At 41.4% G+C, this 27,765-nt stretch overlaps 1 protein-coding gene across 2 annotated transcripts; it reads left to right on the forward strand.

The window, feature by feature from the left end:
• IRS2 (insulin receptor substrate 2) lies at positions 1 to 27,550 on the forward strand. Of its 2 annotated transcripts, none has more exons than XM_054162873.1 (2): positions 1 to 3,569; positions 27,443 to 27,550. In XM_054162873.1, the coding sequence occupies exons 1-2, from the start codon at positions 83 to 85 to the stop codon at positions 27,445 to 27,447; spliced, it is 3,492 nt and encodes a 1,163-aa protein (XP_054018848.1). In that variant the 5' UTR covers positions 1 to 82; the 3' UTR covers positions 27,448 to 27,550. The 2 variants fall into 2 exon arrangements, with proteins under 2 accessions (XP_054018848.1, XP_054018847.1); XM_054162872.1 differs by lacking the exon at positions 27,443 to 27,550 and adding an exon at positions 4,885 to 7,578.
• Positions 27,551 to 27,765: the final 215 nt, after the last annotated feature.

Consider the following 27,765-nt stretch of genomic DNA (forward strand, 5'->3'; position numbering starts at 1 on the left):
TCCCTCGTGGCAGTCGGCCCGCAGCTTCCTTCGGCGGCAGCAGCGAGAGGAGCCGGGCAGCATTGCCGGCGTGGGGTCGGGGATGGCGAGCCCCGCCGTGCTGGCCCCCCTGAGCTCCCCGCCCGGCCCCAACCTGAACAACAACAACAACAACAACCAAGGCGTGAGGAAGTGCGGGTACCTGCGCAAACAGAAACACGGCCACAAGCGCTTTTTCGTGCTGCGGGGTCCAAGCGGTGGGGAGGAGGCGGGGGGCGCCCGGCTAGAGTACTATGAGAACGAGAAGAAATGGAGGAACAAGTCCGGGGCGCCCAAACGGGTGATCGCCTTGGACTCCTGCCTCAACATCAACAAGCGGGCGGACGCCAAGCACAAGTATCTCATCGCCCTCTACACCAAGGACGAGTACTTCGCTGTGGCGGCCGAGAACGAGCAAGAGCAGGAAGGCTGGTACCAGGCTTTCACTGACCTGCTGAATGAGGGCAAGGCGGCGGCCTGCCAGGGGTCCCCACACCGCCACCTCGCCTCCCCCTTCTCCGCTTCCTGCAGCGCGGCCGCCGCCTCCCTGGCCGCCGCCGGCGAGGACCTCAATTATGGGCTGATCACGCCGGCCGCCGCTGCCTACCGAGAGGTCTGGCAGGTGACACTGAAGCCCAAGGGCTTGGGGCAGAGCAAAAACCTCACAGGCGTCCATCGGCTCTGCCTCTCGGCCCGCACCATCGGGTTCGTGCGCCTCAACTGTGAGCTGCCCTCGGTCACGCTGCAGCTGATGAACATCCGCCGCTGCGGTCACTCCGACAGCTTCTTCTTCATCGAGGTGGGGCGTTCGGCAGCCACCGGTCCCGGCGAGCTCTGGATGCAGGCGGACGATTCGGTGGTGGCTCAGAACATCCACGAGACCATCCTGGAGGCCATGAAGGCACTGAAGGAGCTTTACGAATTCCGGCCCCGCAGCAAGAGCCAGTCCTCATCCTCATCCTCCTCCGGGGGGGCTGGCGGCGTCGGCGGCAGTGGCGCCTCTGCCACTCACCCCATCACTGTGCCCGGCCGTCGGCACCACCACCTGGTCAACCTGCCTCCCAGCCAGACCGGCCTCCTCCGGCGCTCGCGCACCGACAGCCTTGCCGCCGGTACCAAGTGCACGCCGTGCCGAGTCCGAACGGCCAGCGAGGGCGACGGCTGCCGGGTGGGCTCGGTGGCTGGCAGCCCCATGAGCCCAGGCCCTGTGAGGACACCCCTCAGCCGCTCACACACGCTTAGCGGAGGCCGGCAAGCGGGGAAGCTACTGCCGGTGCTGGCTGGCGGCGGCCTGCCGAGCAGTCGCTCCATGTCCATGCCCACCTCTCACTCGCCCCCTTCCGCCACTAGCCCCATCAGCCTCTCCTCCAGCAGCGGCCTCGGCTCCGAGCCTGTCCACCCTCATCACCCGCAGCGCCCATCCAGTGGCAGTGCCTCTGTCTCCGGCTCTCCCAGTGACGCCGGCTTTATGTCCTTCGACGAGTATGGCTCTAGTCCGGGTGGCGACCTGCGGCCCTTCTCGTCCTTTTCCACTGCCAGCAACCGCAGCAACACCCCCGAGTCGGTGCCTGAGACGCCTCCGGTGCGAGACCCCGGGGGCAGCACCGACCTCTACGGCTACATGGCGATGGAGAGGCCTCCGAGCGGCCGCCTGTGCTACCGGCCCTGTCCCGACGCCGCGGCCGACAGGGGCCATCGGAAGCGGACCTACTCCCTGACCACCCCGTGCCGGCAGCGGCACGCCCAGCCGCAGGTCTCCTCCGCCTCCCTCGACGAATACACGCTGATGCGCGCCACCTTCGCCGGCAGCGCCGGCCGCCTCTTCCCCTCCTGCCAAGCCGGGGCTTCCCCCAAATTCACCTACACCCCCTACCCCGAGGACTACGGGGATATCGAGATCGGTTCCCACCGCAGCTCTGGCAGCAGCAGCACCAACCTGGGGCCGCCGACAGGGGGGGGAGGAGGAGAAGGAGGAGATGATGATGGCTACATGCCCATGACCCCCGGCGTGGCTGCAGCCTTAGGGCAGGGAGGTCGGGGCGGCGATGACTACATGCCCATGAGCCCCACCAGCGTGTCCGCCCCAAAGCAGATCCTGCAGCCCCGGGCGGAGGTAGGTGGCGGGTCCCCTGGGAACGGGAGCAGCTACAAGACTAGCTCACCCGGAGAGAGCTCTCCTGACGATAGCGGGTACATGAGGATGTGGTGTGGCTCCAAGCTGTCCGTGGAGAGCTCGGACGGGCGGCTAAATAATGGCGACTATATCAATATGTCCCCTCGGGAACCCCAGCATGGGCCTCAGGTTCCCTCCCTCACCCCCCCGGACTTATTTTTCTCCCCTTCGGGGCACGGGTCTGGCGAGCCCCCCAAGTCCGGTTGCTATTCGTACAGCTCCTTACCGCGCTCTTACAAGAGCCAGGGGCCGGCAAAGGACAGCGACCAGTACGTCTTCATGAACTCCCCGGGGAGGATGATCCCGGAGGAGGCGGTGTGCGGAGCAGGCCAGTCACCTGCTGACATCTTCACCTCCTCCAGCCACACGGTGCCTTCGCCTCTGCGGCACAGCCGGACTGAGAGCTTCCTGAGCCAGCGGTGCCAGCGGGTGGCCCGGCCCAGCCGCCTCTCTTTGGAAACCTTGCGGACGATGCTGCCCAGCATGAATGAGCACCCTCTGCCGCCTGAGCCCAAGAGCCCTGGCGAATACATCAACATCGACTTCGGGGATGCTGCCGTCTATTCTCCCCCCTCGCTACCTGCGGACAGCCCGGCTTCCTCCCTGGGCTCTGGCACGGGGCAGAGGCGCTCCCCTCTCTCTGACTACATGAACATTGACTTCGGGTCACAGTCTCCTTCCCAGTCGGGCACAGTCTCGGTGGGCTCCCTGGAAGCGCTCTCGCCAGGCTCTTCCTCCAGCACCAGCCAGCCAGACGGGCGTTACATGAAGGCAGCTGTGGTGGTGGCTTGTTCGTCCAGCCCATCTGACGGTGGGGATTACACCGAAATGACCTTTGGCATGGCCACTACACCACCCCAGCCCATTGTTCAGAAGCCAGAAAGTGCCCGGGTCACTAGCCCCACAGCTGGGGTGAAGAGGCTTACCCTCTCTGGAGTGGAAGCTTTCATTCTCTCTAGCCCTCCCCCAGACCCAAACCGAGGGGCCAAGGTCATCCGAGCAGATCCCCAGGGGCGCAGGAGGCACAGCTCGGAAACTTTCTCTTCCACCACCACTGTGACCCCCGTGTCCCCTTCCTTTGCACACAACCCCAAACGGCACAACTCGGCTTCGGTGGAGAATGTGTCCCTCAGGAAAAGTGAAGGTCTGGAGGAAGAGCAGGGTAGCAGCCCCATGTGCCGGGAGACCTCGGCTGGCTTCCAGAACGGCCTCAACTACATCGCCATTGACGTGGTGGACGGGACCTTGGCAAACTGTGACAAAGCCAGGTTGAAAGCCAGTCGTGTCCTCAACGGGGGCATCAACGGCGTAGAGATGAGCACCTATGCCAGCATAGACTTTCTGTCTCACAACCTGAAAGAAGCAAGTGCTGTGAAAGGTGAGTAGCTACATCTGACAGTGCCTGCCATGCCTTTTTGTGCCTAGTGTGTTTGTTTTTCACCACGGGCCTGTGTTCTGTTGAGTAGGGCACTTTGCTTCCTCACTTCCTTAAAAATCTCTTTATCCCAGTATGTCCTGTAATAAACAGTCTTGGAGGGACTTGCTGGCTCTTAGCATGAGAAAAAGTTTAATTTTGGAATATTTCCTCACATTTGAATTTTACCATGCTATTATGAGTGTATACTTCTGGGTACCCCAACAGAAGCTAATGTTTACATGGCTATTACGTTTGGGCTGTATTTCAGAGTTTTCTTATGTAAGATTTTGGGACATGTTTGGAAACTGTGACTAAAATAGTTTATGTTAATGTAGCTTTTAAATACTATTTTTAAATGTAGAATGATTGAGTTAAAAAGTAGGATTGTTGGGCTGAGGATGTCAGATTACCAAAAACCAAATAAAAATGCTTGGGTCTTTATCTGGGAAGGTTAATTATATCAAATTGAGGATAAATATAATATCTTGGTTTTGAAATGCCTCTTGCAAAAGTTTAACAGTAAACCATGTTGAGCATGGAATGTAAATTAAAAAAAAAAAAGAAAAAGTGATTCCCCCCCCCCCCAAGTCACTGCGTGCACGAGCTGTGGCATGTTGTATCACACATTTCACTTGAAAGGCCCACCCCATGGTGGTGTGTAACTGTGTTCCAGTTGGCAGCACAGTTCCAGTTGTCTGCCTTGCTTTTATATAGATTGCAAGTGCTTGGTGTTCAAAAGGAAACCAAAGAAATCTGAAACTTAGTGTGAGAGAGAATGTATGTATTAATTACGTAGTTGTTCCTTTGTTGAGGTGCTAGTCATGTTGTTAAAAAAAACCAAAGCAAAAATAAAGAAATACACCCCCCACCCCCCCAGTAGCAACCTGCCTCCTCTTGGAGAGTGAGAATTTTTATAGAGCTAAGTGCTGGTTGAGGAGGGCACAGAACATCCAGTCTGTCAAAGCTTAAAAGTTAATGATGAGACACTGTAGGGATTCTCTCTGCTCATGAATTTATGCAAGGCATGGTACTTAAAACCCCTTATGCATATATAACTGTAATAGATGTTTATGGGTCTGCCTGGGTGAAATGGCATACCCACCTAAAAGCAGTTGCTTGGAGAGTGAGTAGTTTTTTGTTCCTGTGTTCCCAGTGCTGATAGAGGTTATCAATAATAAGCAAACAGAGAGTTTCCAAGAGCCAGTTGCAGGTTTGTTTTTTTTCTGTTCTCTCAGTAGCTAGTTGATTTTGAAGAGGAATTTTTTTCTTTTGATAGGAAGTACAGGAAGATGGAAAAGATGAGAGACCCATCGATTGCAGAGCAAGCTTTGAACCTAATTAAGACGAGAGGATTGTTGAATGAAATGTCAGAGTTTGAACTCTTATACTGAATTACTTGGAAAGGTTGAGGGATGAGTGTTACTTGGCTGTTGCTTTTAGTTTTGCTGGGGTCGTTTTCAGGATCCCTGTGGCTTCACTGAGACTGGTGTGCTGTAGTGCCTGCTCTCCTCGCCCAGCTGTGGGATTGCAACCCCCAGGCACCGACAAACCATTGCGCCCCTGGCTTTACAAAATTGAGTTCTTAAAACTGAGGAGTTTTTCTTGAGCCTCCAATAGCCCGAACTACAAACTAAGCCTCGTGTTGGGAAAGAGCTACTTCCACAACATTCCCCAAACTGCTGACCCTACAGCAGGGGGAGGGAGGGCCGGGGGAAGGGAGCAGGCACTGGTTACCGAGAAAACCTGGAGCGGATGGGACCGCAGTCACCATCCGGGCAAAAAGCAGGAATGGAAGAGCAGGCGATCTTTGAAGGAAGGGGAGCCGACCGCTGGCCTTCCCTTCCAGTAAACAAAAGAACGGTGCAATAAACAGCTGTGGTAGCGTGGTGCACGGCACATAGGGGAGATGGTTCAGCTCTGCTCTATGTCAAAGGGCGGCTTGCCTTATTTTAATATTTAATCTGCATGCAAATTTATTTTTCTGCTCTCCCGTAAGCTTTTAAACGCAAACTACATTAAGAGGTGGTGCGGAGAAGCTCATAGAGACTTTGTCTCTCTGTAGAAGACGAGTCTGCTATCTCCACCATCCTGTTTCCCTGAGTGTGTGCGATGGATGCCTCCCAGGCATGCTCAGGGTTACGGGATTAATGCCGCCAAGATCAAGCTAAGGCTGTAGGGAAAACCGCACACAAACATCATCAGTCAGCAGCCTGAAGTGTTAGGTACCAAAAACGAGGTTGCAGGTTCATTGCACTTGTGGCAGGCAAACTGGAAGAGTCATAGCATAGGGATGGAGAAATATACCACAAAGGGCTTTATTGGTGTAAATCGAATGAAGTCATTAACTTCTTGCAAATTTCCTAGTTTCTCTTTTGGTTTTCATTGAGATTTCACATCGTTTGTTTACAGAAGGGCCTCTGCCAGTGCTTAAAAATATCAACCAAGAATTGTGCCAGTGTGTTTGAATTTCAAAGCTTGTGACTTGGGACACTACTAAGCATTTAATGCTCTACAGAGGAACACATATGCAATTTAAAGAAAACTGTATTTTGAGCATAAGCAAGGTTATTTTAACACAGGAATAATTCAGGTAGATTTGAGAGAATCTAATTTGTCAAAAATAATGGTTTACACATGAAAGCTTATATAGAATTGGCATTGTTTAATTAGTTGTTGGCACTTTTTTCACCCAAATTTTCTTTTTAACTACTATTAGAAAAGCTTTATGTTTTCAAAACTTCTCAAAAACCACGTGGGGTTTCTGGCAATTTTAAAACAATAGAGAATTCACATACATTTAATATTTAGACTAGGAGAATCTCAGAGATATGGGTAATTACTTTCTCAGTAAGTTGCTATTTTGATTTGTGTAAAATACATGTTAAAAAGTTAACAGTTTACATTCTGTGGCAGTAGATGTCTTTCCTTGTGGATAAGTGTTTTAAGGGGAGTTACTTGTATCATCTAAAGGTAGTTGGTTTTCACGTATAGCTTGCCTCTGTGATATCAGTAACTTGCCTCTGCTGCAGGGAGTGCTGTGCTTTTGGAAATCTCTGTCCATATTATGCTGTCATGGCAAGAACAAGCAAGTGCATCCACAACTGCTGTCAAAAACAGAACAATTAAAAGATTGCTTGAAATTATCAGTTTGTTTAGTTTTACTGTGTTCTGAAAGTCTGCAAATATTTAAGAATTGGAGAAACACTTTCCTTCATTTGATGTGTAAATAAAATAATACTGTTACTGGTTGGTTGAAAGTTGTTACTTGATGATAATTAGCCTTTGTTCTTAAATTATGACTGCTTGTTTGCTTAAAAACGTATGAGCTGTGTATGGCTTTCATTATTTATGGAAACACACTCATTTTTCTCAGAGTGCAAATTATTTATTCCAGTATATTTATGACAGATTATATCCGATAATGATGTGACTTTTTATTGTGGATCTGAGTTCTAGTGAAGTCAAATGGGAGCTCTGTGCCTGTTTTGGTAGGGTTAAAGTTTTGCTCTTTATGTATAATCCTGAAATCCTTAATTAAAATTCCCATTAAATTTGGTGGTTGTTTAATAGGGAATTTTACTTAATTGAAAACAATGGAGTTGAGTTTTGTTTTCTTTTCCATTAATGAAATGCTCTGTAACTTATAAATGTTTCTAGTAGTTGGTCTATTTTTCTAAAATGAACAGATACTAGTCTCATGGTGAAAAAACACCCTGAGGGTTGTTTTCCTCCTGTGTTAGCTTCTTATGTCTTGATTTATTTAAAGAAGTCATCATCTGTAATGCAGCTACTTAAGTTCATAGTAAGGTGATTTTTGATAATAATGCCCCCTACCTTGTCAATTAGCTTTTACTTTTGTGAGGGTTTTATGATTGTACATAAACAATAAAAAGCCTATTTTAAGAAATCTCTTCCTGTGTCTTTCTGATGGCGTTTTAGATTATTGAAGACATCATGCTAATTTCTTTCTTGGGGATTAATTTGAACAATGAATAGTATTACTAAGGGTGGGGTTTGGTTTTTTTTTTTTCTGTTTGGTTGGTTGGGTTTTTTTCCCCTCTAGTATGCCAACTGCCATGAAGTTTTGGTTCTCAGAATAGCATGAGAATGTTTGTCTAACAAAATTTGTATTCATTTTAAAATTGCAAAAGTATTACAAGAACTATGTACTGTGTTAGAAATTTATGCATCTTTTAAGTCTTTTTTTCAATAAATTAGTTGTAGTTTTTCTTATTGCTATTCTTATTACATAGATGTATTTTTTTTTTTTAACTCTTATGCTTATTTCAAGGTTTTCTCTTACAACCTCTTGAAACTCACTTCTTGTCTCTTAGATTACATTTTAACAGCTGCCCAAACCAAAATTGTTAGGTCTGAACTTAGTGGTGCCACTCTGTGGAACACAAAATGTAAACTGAAGTTATCTAAGATTAAGTGAAGCCTTTGATATTTTGAATTATGTTGATTGTGTGCATGTCAGCTTTTTACAAGCTGATAAAATATTAAAATGTTACATCTATCAGACTTTTATTTGGCTTTGTGCTTTATGTTTAGCTATACTGCTCATAGAAACAATGTCATGGTTACTCTTGAGTTATTTAAGATAAATTGCTATAGACCTAGTTGAATGGTGGAGTTGTTCTAAAATGAACCAGTACAGTCATTGCTTGAGGCAGAGGAAATGCTTATGTTGATGATTACTTCTGATTACTTGATTTCTTTCAAGGTAGCTACAGAGACTAATGTTCACGTGTAAGTAAAATGAATAAAGGAATTTTTGAACAGAAGGAGTATTAGGACATGTTTTATAGGGCAGTAGTTGGGTTTTTTAATAAGGAGAGAATAATATGGGTTTCTTTGTGTGTGATTTACCATTATTTTTTAATAGCGCAAATTGCCTTGGAATATTGAAGTGGTTTAAAAGTTGCAAGACAGCAGCATCCATAGAAAAGAATTAAGCTAGAGTCAATGTAACCTAACTTTCCTTCCTATTTGGCATTTAAGTGGCAACATGTACATACCGTTATTTCTCTTTAATTCAGGTTTTCTCTAAAGCACCATTAATATATTTTATTTTTTTTAAACAAGTAAATGACTATATCTTGGGTCTATTTTTTCCCCCTAATTTTCTGAGGTAGTGGACATTGTGTTTTGTGTCTAGGTGTGTTGTGTATTAGTCATACTACAGCAGGATTTGTGGGAGTTTTATGTTGGCACAGTGTGTGTAATAGCAATTTAAAGTGATTTGATAAATTAGGGTGTGTAATTATCAGGATTTCACAGCTTTTTGGTTTTTTGTTGTAATTTCTTAAAATGTTTGTATATATGGAAACACTGGGTAGTGTCCTTGCTGCCAGTTATTAAAAAGGCTGCTTTTGCTCCTTCCAGCCTTTCCAAAGGAAAACTTTTGTTGGGCTTTTGTTGTTGTGTTTTGTTTTGTTTGTTCGTTTGCTCATTTGGTTGGCGTTTTTTTTACACTTGTTTGTTTCAACTGCCTTCAGCTATACAACATAGGCATCTTGGGTTAGTCAGTCCGCCAGGCGCTCTCTGGAGCCAGCAGCAGTAAACACAGCCAGCAAGGGTGACTGCTCCCGTGTCTTTTAAATGCAAGTTACAAAGTAGCATCAATTTCCCCCTGCATCTCCTATTAGGATTACTGGTTTAGGTTTGTATTTGCAGTTTCCACACTAACTGAGGTAGGATGAATCCCTTAGTTATAGGTGTTTGTGCTTAAAGCAAGCTTTTAAGACTTGAGTATTATAAATCTGATCCAAACCACAGAGAAATCGGTGTATAAGGATTGCTTACATCTTCACAAAGAGACTCTCCTGAAAAGTACATATCACAAAGTGTTAAAGTGCTTACACATATACTAACATCTGAGACTCACTCAGAGACGGCAGTAGTCTGTATTCACTTCTCTGCGTCCAGTTAAACAACAACAGATAACTTTTCTGAAGTATAGGTAACACCACAGCAACTGGTCTGGTGTGTTCACATTTGCATGGTATTGTGCTGTTGCTTGGTAGCTGAGGTGCAAAAATGGGCCCCTAAACTAGCACTGTTTATGGAAGATGTTTGATAATGAGCTCTCCCTTTGCAAATCAATGCGAAAGACCAAAGACAGTATTTGGAATTCTGTTGCTATCTAGTTTTTCTCGCAGTTTATTTATTTCAAAATAGATGGTCTCAATTTTTTTCTATCATTAGTGATGGTGGCCCAAAATTGTGTATGGGTGTATCAAAAGCAGTAATTAAAAAACCCATGTGTATAGTTCCTGCACATAGTGAAGAGTTATGTACTTTGGGAAAGAGGTACATTACAAGCTAACAGTGGGGAAGTACTTTCCAAAATAGTATTTATTACTAGGGTGGCTTCTTGTTTGCATTTATATCCAGATTTGCCTATCTCAGTTCAATAAAGGGTTTTTTTATCTCACTACATCTATCATAGAAATAGTTTAAGAGGGGAAAAAAAAAAACGGCAACCCAAGCCCCAGACTAAGCCCCCAGCTTTGATGGTAACATGTATGTTGCTTGAGAGTAATGCAATAGCCTGATTCCATAGATTAGGAACGATTCAGTGTTTTGTTTACATTATTTGTCAATCTCTTCAGCATCCTAGAGGAGAACACTTCCTTCCTGGCAGATGGCAGCCCCAGGGCCATGCACCTGCCGTTACAAGCACTACGCACTAGTAATCTACCCCAGCATCACTCTTGACAAGAGGCTAATGATCGGAGACTGTCTGCCTGACAGCCTAAACAAAATAGGAACATATTTGTCCTTCGGCGAGGGTCTGAGAGATTTTTGGGAGGACAGTCAGAATGATACATTGAAGAATTATAGTGGAATTTAATTTAGACCTTTGTCAGTGTTAGCAGTGTGAGCCACTTTTAAGATAATGATGCTGCAGAAAGCGAACCATGTCTCATAGAAGGGATTTTCTGTTTCTCCAGTGGAGTGATAGCTGACTTAATACAAATTGCTCTATGCGGATGGGAGGAAGGGTTGCATGATTTAGTTGACCATGCTACATACAGTCCTCTGCAGGAGAGCCTGCCCTCACCGGAAGCAGGAGGTCAGTCATACTTTGACAGTGCTCTGTGTTGTGCTGATTAACGGGTCCAAAGCAATGTCTCTTTAATTGTTTATGAGCAGTGTGTGTTGGTGCTTGCATAACACATTCCCTTTCCAATAATTTTATTTGTACAGTATATGTTTTCATTACATCATTAGACCAGAATCTCCTATTTTATCTTTTGTTCATTTCTCTCATGCGTTTATATGTTTGCTTTCGTTTGAAATGAGCATAGACAATGTTTCTAGGGGATGCTACCCAAGGCAAGGGTATCTCTGAAGTAGGCCAGGATGTTCTTTGCTAAATTTAAAAACTACCCAAATATTACCCAGAGTTTGTAGAGTATTAAGCAGGATTACATGACGCACGGATTAGACATTGTTGAGCAGCTTGTTTTTGTTTGAAGGGGTCAGAAATGGAGGGACTGGAGCTTTTAGTGTGATACCAAAATAGCAATCTTGCTGATACCAGAAACAGCAGAAGTTTCTTAGGAACAGTAGGACACAGTGGAGAATTTTCCAAGGTTTGCCAAATGATGTTTTGGTAAAATTTGTTTGATATGTGCTGTGATGATGAGTGCAAGGTATGTAACTCATTGTTCCATGTGGTCTCTATTTCCAAATCTGTTCTACAGATGCTTTAAAGTAGACATAAGAATTACATTGTAAGTGCAACTTGAGACAGGACTTCTCAGTCAGAGAAAAATCAATACATCATTCCACTAACAGCATGAAAATCATGTAAATTAAATAAGATCTAAGCAGTTTTAGATTTGCCTCTTGCATTGTGTCCTCCTAGGCAGTATATTATTTTAAAAGCATTGAAGACAATTCCAATGTCCAGTTTAACCCCTTATTAAACTGGGTTGCATTGTAAAATTAATGGCATCAGAATTATTTTTTTATTCTTTGAATCTAGGCCTTCGCTCAGCAGAAGGCACAAGGTTGATGGAAGAAGTCATCTGACAGTCTCTTTTGGTTGGAGATTTAGGTTTAACTGTTATGCAGGAGACAATAGTATTGAATAGTTGCTCAGGAACAAGAAAACCTTCACTGATGGAGGCAATAGAGGGTTTAGGAACTTACTTGCAGTAACTGGTAATGCTAAATTTTAGCATTGTTTAAAAGAAATAAGAATAGAATTGACAGCTTTCTAGTTAGTACAAACCCAGTTTACATCATCAACTTGACTGTCATATACTGTGGCCTCTCCAGAGCCTGAATTATTGAGTAGTGCTTGAATTATTTCTTCTGTTTTTTTCTGATATTGTGGTTTGTTTCTTTCTTTGTCCAAAACTCCCTTGAGTGATTTTAGTTTACTTTAAAAGACAGATGAAATGTCAGGTGATGTATCTAACCAAAATTTTCTTTGATACTCAATAAAAGGCTTCTTGCAAAGGAATTACGAGATTTGGATCTGAAAGGTGCAGGTAAAATTCTTGTTCAAGGCAGCTGCACTCTGCTGTGCTGTAATATCTTACAATGTAAACATGTGGAAAAGTTTATAGGAGGGTGCACTTGAATCTTTTGCAACAAGTTTCAGTCTTAAGCAATGATTTCTGCCAAATTAATAAAATATATAATAATACTGTTTAATGTAAAAAACCCACATGCATTTGTTGTAACAATCTTGTATAGAAACTATTGTTCAAGATTAGAAATAGTGATTAATATTAACTGTGAACTTTGAAAAATTGCTTTATAATACATTTTTCACAGCTACTTAGTTTTAATGTAGCATAGAACTTTGAACATTGCTTTTTGGATTTGGAATCAATCTTGTGTAATTTAGTGCAAGGGTACATGAGTCCATCAATGGCGAAGTTACAGAACTAGTGCGCATGATCTGAACAATAGTTGTCAAGAAATGACTATGTGGAGAAGCATTAGGCATCAACATATAAATATATGATCCTGAGGCTTGAGAGAATTTACCATAAATTTAAAATGTTTAGCACTTGTAGCTTTATAATCCCAATAGTCTAGCAAACATGAGAGAGATGCTAACATACACCACTGCTTGGCTAATATTGATTTCTTTGGATATATACAGAAAGGTAACTTATTACAGTTTTGTTTTAATTGTTAAATGAAAGTCCTATCAAGGTAAGATTTTACCTTTAACCATAAGTGATGTATTCTTAAATAAGGAGTAGATTGCATGGATTCTAAATCAATAAATTGGTAATATTCAGTTGTTGAATGTTAGCCAATAGGATGATTTCCAGATACAAATGTGCCAGTATATTTCATCACTGTTAAGTGATTTATAGGCCCGGTCCTATTAGTATGAATCCTCAAGTGACAATAAAACAAAAGCTTTCTAAGATATGGTAACGTGAGATGGTCCATCTGTTATTAAAAATAAAAAATAAAAAAAGTGAGACCTTGATGGTAGTGAAATAGCTGGACTACTTGTTATTGATTTTTTAGTAGAACTAATACTCAGTCCTCAGGAAATAAATTGATGGACTTTCATTTTAATAAATGTATAATTGACTATGCTAGCAAGTGGAAACAATAGACTGAGATCTTGCAGCTTGAGTGAGCATGTCAAGCTGGTGTGCCTGAATGTAGAAGGAGCTGGCCTGTGTTGTTAATCAGCTATGTAGGATGTTTAGATACCATGCTGCTGTTTGATTGAGTCGTTGCAGGAGGTCATTTAGTCTTCGGCAGGTGGGATGTTATTCCCCAAGTCTTGAGTCTGCTTCATTGGTCACAAACATGGCAAGCTTTAACTTGTTTTCCATTTTCCTTGTACTCATAGATTGGTTGGTGTGACTTTTGGAAGGTGATAACATTTCAACCATACTATTTTAAAAAACATACTGAAAGTTATTGACGTGATATTTTTGGTCAAGTAGACTCACACTTGTATTCTACTTATTTTTACTTTGCCAAAGAATATAATTGTATTGAGTTTTACTAATAATTTCCTTATCATTACAGTGCAGCATATTCTGATTCCTTAATTAAGCATAGGAAAAGCTGTTAAAAAATAAAAGACAGTCAAAAAACAGGTGCTCAGACTGTAGAACACATACCTGGGAAATAATGAGTTCTTTTGAGAACTGATGTGTAGGAGACAACTTTAAACTCTCTACTCTGAGTGGAATGAAGTGTATACATCCTGTACTTATTTAAGTATCTGAACATGTTCTTAATATTTCCTGTTAGTTTGCTTCAGATCCTAGCCCCTGATTTTTTGCTTGTCTTCTTGAGTCATTATCCCATATGCTTTGTAAAGGGCTGCCTGAGCATCCAAATCTTCATTCCAACCTGGAGGCAGGGTTCTATTCAGTTCTGCTGAAGATGGTAAAACAATAGACAAATAAGTCTTGTATTGCATATTAAATTTCTTCTTGGTAACGTTTTACTTACTCATAGGAACACATTGTTTTATTGTGCTGTGAAGTGACTCGATCTTACTCATTAGTGTGGATGTGTCTTTGTGTGTATACCTGAGTGAGATCCTAATTCTGCTTCTGTAGTCAAAGAAGCATTTCACATTTTGGTGTTTCTCCAAATATATTAACTCGTTATTTGTGTCAAAATACCTGGAAGAAGGGAATAAAGTGTATTTGATACATAAAAGCTTGCAAAGCAGTTAACAAAAAGCACCATACTAAAAGAATAGTATTTGGTAATTGTCAGTTAATCCAGGAACAGGAAACACTTCCTCAAACTCCATGATTCAGTTTAGGAAAAACACTAGAAATAAGTGGTACCCTTATTAGTACAGGATACAGTATGGTGGAGCTATGACTGTAACTGTTGGAATGATCAGCATTGCCATCTGTCTTTTAAGTCTGAAATTCTGTTTCTGCATTGGATCGGATGCTACTGGAGTTGTTTGGGTTTTTTCCTCCTGATTTTGTTTTTCTGGTATGTGTATTTGTCTTGGCACCATTCTTAAACTTCTCTGCTTCTGTAATGTGGTAACTTTTAATTTGACAGAGGTTTCTAAGATTTTTTCGTAGCAGTGATGAGGTACTAATAGGGAGGGTTGGAACCATTTCTCTTTTTGTGGATTGTCTTGGGTCCCTTTTCGGGTCATTTTTGACCACATAATATCTTTCTGGGATAGCAATGATAATTATTATTAACAAATTAATTTTGATTATTTTTTTTCAATGTAGTTTAATTTAGAATAGCTACTGGAAGTAAGGACCTGATACAATATAATGTAGTCCATGGACTGTAATTTGGAAAGCTGTGTAGTGGAGAAACCGGTCATTTACTGACAGTTCGTGCGGGCTTTATTTTATGTGGTTTATGGGAATGGATAAATGATTTTGCCTAAGTCTTATTCCTGCTGTATAGGAAAGTGTATCTGTGGTCTCTAATCTCAAAACCTAAATTCAGTTTGGCTTTATTTATTTAAGGGACTTTTCTGATGACATGTAGAGAGGCTGAGGCATCAAAGTGGAAAACATAGTCAAAATTGTGCCTTTTATCAGTGCTTCAAGGGTCTGCTGCTTGGTTTTTCCTCCTCAGAAACAGGCATCTTGATTGCTGTGGAACAGTTTTGGTAGGATTGTTTAGCACAGACAGGATGGGACTATTTGCAGAGAGGCCATTTGTCTATGTTTTTCCTAACAGATTTTTTGGAATTCAGCAGTGCAGGGCTCCTATGTCTAATGGACAGAAGAGTATAATTAAAAGGCATAAATGTCTGTGTCTGAAGCCATGGGATGGATGACCATCAGACTTCAAAATCTTAGGGGACCTTAATGTCCATGTTCTGAGTAAAGCTACTTAATGCCTTCTGTGTTCCAAGTGTCTCCAATATTTCCTAAGTGTCCATATTCCTCTTTTAGATTTCCACATATATGCTAAGTGTTCTAACTTAGCCAGTGTTCTTGCACTTTACATAGAACTGAGAGGTTTGGCCCAGTCTGTCAATATCTTATTCGACACCTTCTTAGGAGCCTACTGAAACAGTCCTCTTAAAATAAGGATCTGGCTTCCATAGTCACTGCAAGGATACAGCTGCCTTTTAACTATTGAAGAGGCTGATCAAAGCCAGATTTGGAGGCTGACACAAACCTGTCTTGCCTGACTGTAGAGAGTCTATACACTTGGCATAAACGCAACATGTAACTTCCAGAGGTCTGTGGCTTGTGAGATTGGTCTTGCTGTATGGAGTCTTATTTTAAGCAGAAGGACTTTAAATGAGACTAATATTCATATGTGGATTGGCTGGCCTAGCTAAGTACTACTGCCTGACCTGGACTGTACTCTAGTTAGTTGATGATGTATTGTACTTGTTCAGTAAATGTGAAATTAAAAGGGATTTGTGTTTTCTCTAGCAATGCAGCTGCTGCACTGTTGACCGAACACTTTTCAACAGATTTCCTGGTCAATCACAATACATGAAGTATGCAGTGGTATCAGGCCCTTAGCACTTAGAAGTGAACTTGGGCTTAAAAGGCACAGATGTCATGGGGGAAATAACTGGTATTTTGCAAAATATTTCTTCATCTGTATTGTCTGTGGTCTTTCCTTTTCCATTCTTCACATAGCATCCTTCTCAGATCAGCATCTTAGCTTTATAAAGCATGATATTCTACAGGAAGTTACAGTTCCTTGATGTGACATCTTGAAGTATTCAGCACACCTATTTCAGATAGCCTATGCAGCTTTCAAGAGCTGGGATGCTGGCAGTGGGAGAAAATACATGGAGGTCCTTGTGTACTGGAAAGCCTGCCTGAAGTCTAGGGGAATTCTCTGTTGAGCATCATGGGACTTGAGCCAAATTCTTATGTATCTCATCTTAAGTGATAAAGATGGTTTTTAATCTGTTTTATAGAGTCAGATCCAGCAACATAATACAATTTCAAAAAGATGAGTGTCAGTTTTATAGTTGTGTGGTCAGATAAATTGCTGTAAGTCAAATGTAGTTTTCTGAAATGTTATATGAGCTACTGGTGAGCCTTTTAAGATAATTAAGCATCGTTGGTTGCTTATAAGCGTATTTACTGGCAATAAATCAGAGGAGCCATACAATAAACCAAAACAAAGACACCTATGTCAGGGCATTTGGGAGAGGAGGAAAAAACAGAACTGGTGAAATAGTAGAGTGTGGCTCTATTTGCATAAATATTTACTGAGAGCTCTTGTAATTATGAAAGGAAGTGCATCTTGATCTGGAGTTGGCAGTATCACATGTAAATTATGCTGATGTTTTTAGTCTTGTAGAAAAAAAAAAGGTATTTTTTAAGAAAAGTACCATGGTGGTTTTCGTATTTTAGCAAATTTTATTGTTTTTCTTGAGGAAGGTAGCATTTTGTATTGCAGGTCTCATGGCTGAAAAACACAAGTACTATTTTCTAAGGTGAAATTCATTGCATGTCTCAGATACTCTTGTTCCTTAGGATAGATAAAACTTGTCAGTTTGCGTTCACCTTTTTCTGCCTTTCTTAAAAGTGAAGCTTTAGTATCTGTTCGGTCTTGGAGAGCTTGTGGGCTTGCTTCACTTTATTTCACCAATAAACTATTAGATGGGGATGATTCAAGGCACATCCAGTGGAGCTGAGAGCAATTTCATTCATTCAGTACAATTTTGCTTGAGAAAGGAAGTAAAGTGTGAGTAAGACAAAGGAGATAATTATATGCTGTGTGCAATCAAGTCGTTTTATGACCAGCTTCCAGTTTTGAAGATGGTGTTCTCAGAAGATACATTTTAAACACTAACAAAATTTACTTTCCTAAACAGTTTACTAAGCTTTTTGCCTCTACTCTTCAGAAGAGTATCAGTCAGCCTCCAGTAAATGGTAAATATGAGCCTGTGTAACAAAATACATCTCTTTTCATGTCTTAACATAATACTAGCTTCTGTATGCAATACAATCTATATCAACTTTAGAAAGAAATGCTAATTCATCTTGAGATTAAATTCAGGGCAGGAGGTTACAGGTGCCTCTCTTGGTTTAAAAATGCAGCAAAATTTTTAATTTTTTTTTTATCATTTCACAAAAAGTGCATTTCATGCAAAGGAGTGTGCAGTCTAGCTTGTAAAGAAGAAATCTATAAATCATGTTCTTTTGAGACATGGTTTTGCTTTGATTACTCGGACATTTGTTTATTGAAGGGGTAGTTGGAAATTTCTGCTAGGGGATTGCATTAGAGAAGGAGTGACTGTTTTCAAGGAGAATCGGTTGCTGTAGGGTGAATAAGTAGTAAGGCTCAAGTGGATGAAGGTGTTGAAATCAACAGGGACAGAACAACCTCACTAAATTTGGGATTCTGGCTTTCAGACATGTGACAAGCATCCACTGTGCCAAGCGTAGCTATGGGTCACAAGCCTACATTCCCAAGGAAGTTAAGGAGAGCTTGGCTCCTGATCATTAATGAGCTGGCTAAGAGTACTTTATAAATATTATATAGAGAGATGATTGTAGCCCCATGATGTATCTGAGAAAAGGCTAAGAACATAGAATCATAGAATGATAGGGTTTGGAAGTGACCTCTGGATATCATCTAGTCCAACCTCCCTGCTAATGCAGGTATGCCTAGGTAAGGTTACACAGGAATGTGTTCAGGCAGGTTTTTAAGGTCTCCAGAGAAGGAGACTCCACAGCCTCTCTGCATAGCATGTTCTAGTGCTCTGCCACCCTCAAAATAAAGAAGCTTTTCCTTAAGTTCAAGTTTGTACCCGTTGCCCAGCCCCGTCACACATTTGTATGTATTTATAAGATCCCCTCTCAGTCTTCTCTTTTCCAGGCTAAAGAGACCCAGGTCTCTCAGCCTCTCATCATAAGAGAGATGTTCTGGTCCTTTAGTAATTCCCATGGCACTCCAATGGACTCTTTCCAATAGTACCCTGTCTTCCTTGAACAGGGATCCCAGAACTGGACCCCAGGGGTGGCCTTACAAGGGCAGAGTAGAGGGGGAGGAGAACCTCTCTTGACCTGCTGGCCACACTCTTCTCCATGTACCCCAGAATACCACTGGCTTTCTTGGCCATGAAGGTGGCCACATGGTGAATGTGTTGTCCACCAGCACTCCCAGATCCTTCTCCACAGAGCTGCTTTTCAGCAGGTCAACCCCCAACCTGTAGTGATGCTTTGAGTTATTTCTCCTCAAGTTCAGGACACTTCATGAGGCTCATCCCTCCCCAACTCTCCAGATTGTCCAGGTCTTGCTGAATTGCAGCACAGTCTACTGGTGTGTCAGCCACTCCTCAGTTTTACATCATCAGCCAAATCACTGGAAGTACACTTTGTTCCTTCATCCAGGTTGTTAGTGAATATGTTGAACAAGACTGGACTCAGTACTGATTTCTGGGGTACACCACTAGCTACAGGCTGCCAGCTAGACCCTTCACTGTTAATCACAACCCTCAGTACTCTGTCATTCAGCCAGTTCTCAGTCTTGCTGTCCACTTACCTAACCCACATTTTCCAAGTTTGCCTAGGAGGATATTATGGGAGACAGTGTAAAAAAGCTTTACCAAAGTCGAGGTAGACATTATCCACTGCTCTTCCCTCATCTACCCAACTGGTCACAGAATCATAGAAGGCTATCAGATTGCTCAAGCATGATTTGCCCTTTGTGAATTCATGCTGACTACAACCTTTTTTTTTTTTTTAATCCAAATTTTTGTAAATAGAAGCTTGAGTTATTGTTTAAGTGGAATTAATAGAGCAAAAAGGTTAAGGACTTAACCTGATTTGTGCTACTGTATTGTCAGCTCTGAAATATGAGACATAGTTTTAAAAGAACAGAAGGAACAGTATATGCAAGAAGATTAATAGCTGAAGTGAAATATGTAGCCATTTAATGATTTGGTAATGATACTGCAAGAGATATAAAAATGAAAAAGTAAACTGTTCTTACATTTTTCTAAGTAATATTACCTGAAATGCATCAGTTCATTCTTCTTTCAGTGTGAGAAAAGGATCCTAATCTGATTTTTTTTAAACTTTGACACAAAACCCCTCAAACAATCCCCCCAAAAAACAAATCAAACAAACAAATAACACAAAGGAAAACCCAACCCGAAATCTGTCATCCTACTGAGGTTACCTTTACAGGTTACTTACAGCATAATTTTTCTTCTCCCAAGAATCCTGGTGAAAGAGTTGGCCAGCTGCTGCCAGGCTTTTCATGCTAGTTTTGCAGGGTTCTGTAGAAATGCTGGGGCAAGTTGGTTTTGAGCCTTTTCATTGTGTTCTCAGATTGTAGATAGGAAACTTACATATGTGGGAATTGCAGTTCCTGTTGCCATGGATCTCAATATATAAAGGAGAGACAGCATATGTGTGGACTGTGCATGGAACTAAGACTTCAGCTTTATTGGGTGAATTAAGCTCATGTGGCAGGTTCAGAACAAGTTGAAGGAAATAATTTTCTTGAACCCTGTGAAACTCCAGGGTTTTCATGAAAGAAGGTGTACTACAGGAGGTCCTTGACAGGTAAATCCTTAGAAGCTAGAATTTAGGGAGCTCTCTGTATGCTTGTTGATTTCTATAGTATTAGTTTAGCAGAAAGCTGCTATGTGTCTAGGCATGTGGATGGAGGTAAACTAGTGGCTCAGAAGAAGCTATTGGACTTTGATATTGACCATTGATACCTAGAATGACAGTTTGGTTCTCCTTTGTGGATCTAATGGGAAGTCTAATTATATCTCCCCCACCTCCCCTTACTGTTAACTTGCCTGAAATAGGTCCACCAACATTGATGCATTTCAGCTGGCAGCTGTGTGATAATAGCAAACTCTTAAAAGAGCTCTTCTTTCTTGTCAGACCTCGTTGCCCTTGTTAATGACAACTGATACACATGAGAAGAGGGATAAATACTCCTTTGACATCCCAACCAAGCCAACTTGCCAGGATATGATCTCTGCTCCTGAAATGGTTAAAAAGTCATACACCTCACAGACTCCAACATCTTTCATAAGTGTTATTCATCTGATCCTAACTGAAATGATGGAAGAGTTGTTGCTTACAAGTGCTTGTTTTTTCTTGACTGTAAGGAGTGAGTAGGGTGAGTAGGTCAGAGATGGAGAGGTACACATTGGGGATAGCAGAAGTTAGCTGAGTATTGTCTAGTGTATGCTGTAACGGCAGATGTTAATTCAGTTGGGTTTGTTCTATTTCTGAAGATTGAGTTGGTAGGTAGTTCAGTGTATGTTGCCAATTCCTTCCTCCCTTGCTACTCCAACATCATTTTACATACAGAGTGGTGTCACTGGAGTTTGGTTATTGCTGTCAGTCTGTTCCTGGGGAGAACTGTACTGTCGCGATGTGATGAAAGGAGTTGTGAAAATCGAGGCAACCACCTATCTGAATCTATGTTTGCAGTGTCGTGTTTTGAATCTGCACTACTTAAGGGTGTGATGGTTGTAAGGTGGCATGCAATTCCAGTTGCATGATAATGGTCATCAACCAAGAACATGACTTGTTCTACGATGGTTAAATCTTGTGCATGTGAACTGTTGAATGGCTCTTTGGCTGGCTGTCTTGCTCTAATCTTTTCAGTGGCAAATTTTCTATGTAGTTCCCACATCTGCTTCTATGTGTGTTTCTATCCCTCTTACAAAATCCCCGTGGAAGGCCAAAAGGACTAAACGTTTTTTTTTCCTAGCATTTTGTCTGCTCAGAGAAAACAGCTTGATTTTGTGTAATTTCATACAATGTTTATGAACAGTTGTATACTCAGCTTGCAAGGGAGAGGAGAGTTGAATGAATTTCAGATAGTACTGTGTTGAAGGGTTTTTTGGTCTAATTTATTCTTAATCATGGGATTAAATCACATCTATACAAACTTATTTAATAGTACACAGTGATTATGGTTCTGAAATTAAGAGATATAATAGCAACTGTATTAAGTTAATCCTGGAAACATGAGCATGTCTAGTTTCTTAAATTTGAAGTGCCTATTTTTCTTGTAACTGATATGGGAAACGTATTTCTTGACCTTGAGCTATAAATTCATTATAATGACATTTGTAAATTTAATTCCTTATTTTCCACATAATTGCATTTTAATGTTTAGTTGTTCATACTAAAAAAATTAGAATAACCTTGACAAAATGATATAAAACACAAATTATATCAGATTCTGAAGTCAACTAAGCATAGCCCTCTTCATCCTCTCTACTCTTACTGTAGACTCAGCTGCTTAAACTCGAGTGTAAGACTGGAGATAAAAGTGTTAGTCATGCAAATATATCAAATAGAGATTACTTTGATTTGTAGTACCTTTGGACAAAGGTTGAGGCTTACTATAAATTGGGCATCTGACACTACAAATGAGATATGCATTTTAGCCTCTCAGGTGTGTGTTAGTACAAAAGAAAAAAAAAAAAGTACTTGCAGCTGTTGCCACACAGCATCCTTTTCCAGATAATTTTGTGTTTTATTTCCCACTTTGGAAGAGAATGTCTTTCTACATGGTTCTCTAAATGCAGATAAGGATGTTACGATTTTTAGCTATTTGACATGAATTAAAAGTAATATAAATCTCATTTTAATATAGGTAACTGTGGCTGCAAAATCCCTATTTACTGTTTTGAATAAATGCAGTGATTTTTGTTTTGGTTTATGTTGACTGGATGCTTGCTTTCCTAAATCCATAAAACAACAGAGGCATATGTAAATAACATTATGTACTGTTTTATAGTGGAATAACATACCAAAAGAGCCTTGTTTCTTGGGGCAGCATGTCTCCAATTATGATCAACAATGACTTGTTTAAAAACATAATAATAACATGCCTCTTTCATTTCGTGGTTTAACTTGGTTTTCCCACCAAATGTGGAAACATTTTGCTGTGGAGGGATATTATTCATGGGCTTTGTAAACTCTTAGAGCATACGGCTTTGTTTTCCTGTATGGTGGTGGTGTTAAGGTGAGTGCATAAGCTCTGTCATGATGGCTAAGCTTGGCTGGTTTTGGTAGAAGCTCATATTTCCTGGAATTACTTGTGGAGTGACATAGCACAGCACCATGAATTATTCTGTTACCTTCAGCAAGTTTACCTGTGTTTGTTCTTCATATGTATTATTCATTACATTGCTTAACAAGAGTCAGGTCAATGTTTTGAGTCCTACTGTGCACTTCTCTGGTAGCACCCTGGCATTCACATGAGGATGCTTGGCCAGATTTGTGGTCTTACCATGTGTGCATGTACATCCTACAATCCCTCCCATAAAGAAGCCCTTGCAGACTGCAGTTAGTCCGTGTCTCATTGTCATCAGTGCCAGATCAATGTGAATTTGTTGCTATCAGGATCCCTGCTGCCACTCCCCACCTCCCAGGTGTTGAGGAGGCCAAAAGCCTACCCTGCAATTGGGATTTGGTTCTTTGGGTTAAACCGTCTAATGGCCTGGCCTGGCCTGACGCCCACAAGATGTATGTGGTGTTAAACTCCAGATCTGGTTGTTTCAATAGGATGGGTCTTCCAGGAAAAGTTATTTAGCAGGATCAGAGCCCTAATTGATTTGGCAGGCAGTATGAGAAGGGGAAACAAAGGGACAAAGCCATGGAGTGATGTGCCTGAAGTCAGGGCAGAAGCCCATGGCAGAGCTGGGGGTTCTGTGTCCAATGCCTGATCTACTCTGGCAGTTGTGCTGCTAATGGAATAAATGTACTGTTCATGAATAACCAGCAATGTGTTTTGCCATGAACCACATGAATAGCTGTTTCTGTCTGCATGCTTGTTAGCAGATGAGAGTTATTTTTAGGAATTAAGAAAATTTTTATTCATTGCTTACTGACTTTGAAAATTAATAAGCAAACTAGATCTTCTTTAATTGACTAACCATTGTACTCTCTTCACAGTGTATTTATCAAATCTTTTTGTATTTGGTAGTTTCCTAGCAATTTGTGTGTGTATTTATTATCTGGTTTATTTGGCAAGAAACCAGTGGAATTGGATGACTCTGAGTAGCTTTGGAAACTCAGCAGTAATCACAGATGCTTTTCTTAATAAAACCCCAAACCAAGAGGAAACTTCAGTGTTGTCACAGTGGCAGGCTGTATTATTGAGATGTGTGTGCCCTTGGGGAATAAGTTTCTCAAAGAGTAAATTCATGTCCTATAGGGATTTTGTTCAGTTTCTGTATAAATACAATGTATACTCGTGTGATTTGCTATGTAATCATTGATTTATTTAATTTTACTTCAGCATGAAACTTGCAACTTCCTTGCAAGAAGGCTTCCTCTGAAGATAATATTGCTATTATATGGATCAAGTGGCAGCAGTAATTATTTTTCCTTTCTTGATTCAGATGTTATTCAAAACATGTTTCAAAGCTTATTGAAGTCAGGGGAAATTGTTTCATTATTGAAGACTTTGTTTGAGTTAGGTAGGTTTTGAGTTAGAGGTCAGCATTCTAGCCTCATTGGATGACATGTTTTTTCAATCATAGGCTCTTAGGTTTGTGCAAACTGTCCCATCATCCCACTACAAAACCCTGTGAAGCCAGTTTGTAAAGGCTTTGAAGCGTTGGCTACTTCACCTGCTCCAGTTTAATTCTGTCTGGAAAGTACCTATTGTGCTGTAAGAACAACAGCAGGTTTACTCACCTGCTAATAATCCTCCCTGATGACCACCCTAGGCTGATGTAGTTCTGGAAATATACAGGTGTTCTTTCAATGTACAAAAGTACATTCCTTTGATTTCCCCATGTGAATGCATGGGTTTTTTCTATATTTTGTTTGTTTGCTTGCTTTGTTATGTTTGTTTGGTTGTTTTGGGGGGTTGTTTGACTTTATTTGGCTTTCACTTTCGTGATCATTTTTGGGAACCTAAACTTTTAACATTGATTTCCATTTGGAGGAGGAAAGTAGTAACACAGAGTCAGCATGTAAATACTCAAGTGCTCCTTTGTTTGCCTACATGATGCATTTGTCTTGCTTTCCAAACAATAAGTGAGAACAAATTGGTTTGTTAAGTGGCTTTTTGCCAAACCAGGGTTCTCTGCTTCATTCTGACAGTCATCCATCCTGCCACATGTTTTCCCATGCAGTGTTACTGGACGGTGGTGGCGGTTTTGGGGATCACTTGATTGCATCATAAACCAATTCAAGTTCAAAACCTTCCCAGCCCAAACGATGAAAGATGTTTTTTTGAAGAGTGAATGGATAGATTTGAGATGGTTTCTGATCAGAAGAGTGTCAGCAAATAAATGTCAATGAGTGGGAGCAATGAGATGCTCTACTTTTGGTCTTGGCAAGCTATTAATTAATTTCAAGATGTGTCATGAAATAAATTCATCCTAAGTATCTGGTCATATAGTGGCTCAAATTGACTCCCAACAGGAAACCTTAGCTTTGAGAGATTCAGTATCAATTAAGCAATTCTCACATATATGCGAGGTATGTCAAACTTTTTGGTTTTGTGTAGTCATGAAGGAAAAGCCTTTGTATTGATCTGCCAGAAGTTTATATGGTTTGAAACTTGCACAGATAAGCATGATGCTTACTTTGACATACAGGTTTCATATGTGATTTCTTTCAGACTTATAGTCCCAAAGGAATTTAAAATACACAGGAATACTGACTTCTTGTATCAATATAGTAAACGTTAATGGATAATACTTTGTAGACATTTTTTGAGTAGCACTTTGGAACACTTCCCAAAGTGTTCTAAATAACTTCAATTGTAGGAAAACTTGTGTGATACATCTTCAAACTAAATTTTCATCTAATTTGTTAACTTGGGGACAACAACATAGAACAAAACAATTTGCTGTGAACTACTATATGAAGTACAAAAAATGGTTAATTTTGAATCCTACTTTCAATATAATTATGGAATCTTACATGTATATCAAAAAGCATAAAGAGCTGAAATAATGTGAATTTGCCACAAAAATCCAAAATGCAATAATACGACCCCACCTGGAGTACTGTGTCCATTTCTGGAGTCCCTATTAGAAGAAAGATCTGGACATGCTGGAATGTATCCAGAGAAGGGGCACAAGGGTGATTAGAGGGCTGGAGCACCTCTCCTATGAAGAGATAGTTGGTCAGTTTGGAGAAGAGAAAGCTCTGAGAAGACCTTATTGTGGGCTTCCAGTGTCTGAAGGGGGCCTACAAGAGAGCTGGTGAGGGACTTTTTAAGGTGTTCAGCAGTGATAGGATGAGGGGTATGGATCCAAGCTAGAGGAGGGGAGATTTAGATTAGTTGTTAGGAAGAATGTCACTATAAGGGCGGTGAGATGCCGGAACAGGTTTTTAAGGCCAGGCTGGATGTGGCTCTGAGCAGCCTGATCTAGTGGAAAGTGTCCCTGCCCATGGCATGGGGGGTGGAACTAGACGATCCTTGAGGTCCCTTCCAACCCTGACAATTCTGTGATGAAAGAGACACTATTTATAGCACTTAGTATGAATGTAGTGCTGCAGGCTGACATCCTATCAGGATTTACCACGTAGTTGGCACATTTCAAAATGAGGTGTCGATGTTTTGTCATGTAACATTTACAGTCTTGATGTTTTAATCACTACTGTATGTGCATTGCTGCTTTCTGAATATAACAAACAGGAGAAATCTATGTGATAAGCAACATGCTAAAGAAAAGTAGATTTTTTTTTTTGCTTTAATGACTGTCAACAAACCATCTTAATGACTGAGTTAATTGGTATAATAATGTACTTTTATGGTGGTGGCACATACTATCCATGAATTCTTTGCAGTGAAAAAATGCAGAATCACAGAATGATAGAGGTTAGGAAGTACATCTGGAGATCATCTAGTCCAACCCCCCTGCCAGAGCAAGCTGCACAGGACAGTGTCCAGGCAGGTTTTGAATGACAGCAGAGACGAAGACTCCACAGCCTCTCTGGGCAGCATGTTCCAGTGCTCTCAGAGTAAAGAAGTTCCTTCTCATGTTTAGATGGAACTTCTTAGGTTCAATTTTGTGCTCATTACCTCTTCTCCTGTCCCTGGGCATCACTGAAAAAAGACTGGCCCCATCCTCCTGCCACCCACCATTTTTGTATAACCATTAATAAGATCAGCCCTCAGTCATCTCTTCTCTAGGCTAAAAAAACCTAAGTCCCTCAGCCTTTCTTCATAAGAGAGATGTTCTAGTCCCCTAACCAGCTTTGCAGCCCATGTATCCTTGAGCAGTTCCCTGTCCTCCTGTCATATGGAAAGAGACTACCGCGTGCTTTAAATTAGGATGGGTCTGCATTAATTCGCCTTGACTGTTTAAAACAGTTTTGCAGTCAGTAATCTGGAGAGTTCTTCCATTTGCATGTTTACCCACTTTTTAACTTCTGGAATAATAGTTACTTAGTAAATCATTGGTTATGTTTTTAGAGAACTCTTTCCCTAAAGAAGATATAGTCTCAAGAACTTTGTTTTTAAATGTCTGGAAATTGACAGCTTTTGACAATACATAACTGACTAAAAAAACAGTTGAATTTGTACCTACTTTCTGCAAGCCCTTTTCCTTTCCAACTATGCAAATGGTCATGATCACAACTTGAACTAGGGAAATTTTGTGTTGGGTTTTCTAACCAGTTCTGACTCCTGGTTTACTCATCTGAAGAGCTACAGCTGAAAAGTTCTAAGAACCAGGAGGTATTGGTTTCAGTACTCCCTCTACTCTCACTGCAATACCTTATAATGTATACAAATATAAAAGCAGTTATTACATGGCCTTTTCTTTTTTTTTTTCCTTAATGCAAATCCATTCTGAGTAACTTCTCTGTGGCATTTTATGTATTGTTTAAACCATAAATATGATAATTTTTTGTTTGCAGCTTTTATTGACCAACTTTCATTTTTTTTTTCAGAGTGAAGGAGTTAGTTTTCTCACCATGACCTCAAACAACAGAGTACAACATTCAAAGAAGCTGCTCAGCATATTCCTTTTGTTTGGTTGGTTTTGTTTTGTTGGTGGTGGTTTTGGGTTTTTTTTTCTGTAACTGAAGCTGCTTAAGGTTTACTTTTTTGTTGTTCTTATTGTTGGTCTGGACAGTTACTTAACTGTTTTGGACTAAACTGCAACAAAACTGGGAGGAAGGGAAAGCAACCTGCCTAACTTACTGCCTATCCATGGCATCTACGGTATCATTTTGCTGCTGTTTTGACGGAAATTGGAGATGCTCTTAGATCA

The sequence above is a fragment of the Dryobates pubescens genome, chromosome 7, assembly GCF_014839835.1.
Source record: "Dryobates pubescens isolate bDryPub1 chromosome 7, bDryPub1.pri, whole genome shotgun sequence".
Lineage (NCBI taxonomy): Eukaryota > Metazoa > Chordata > Aves > Piciformes > Picidae > Dryobates > Dryobates pubescens.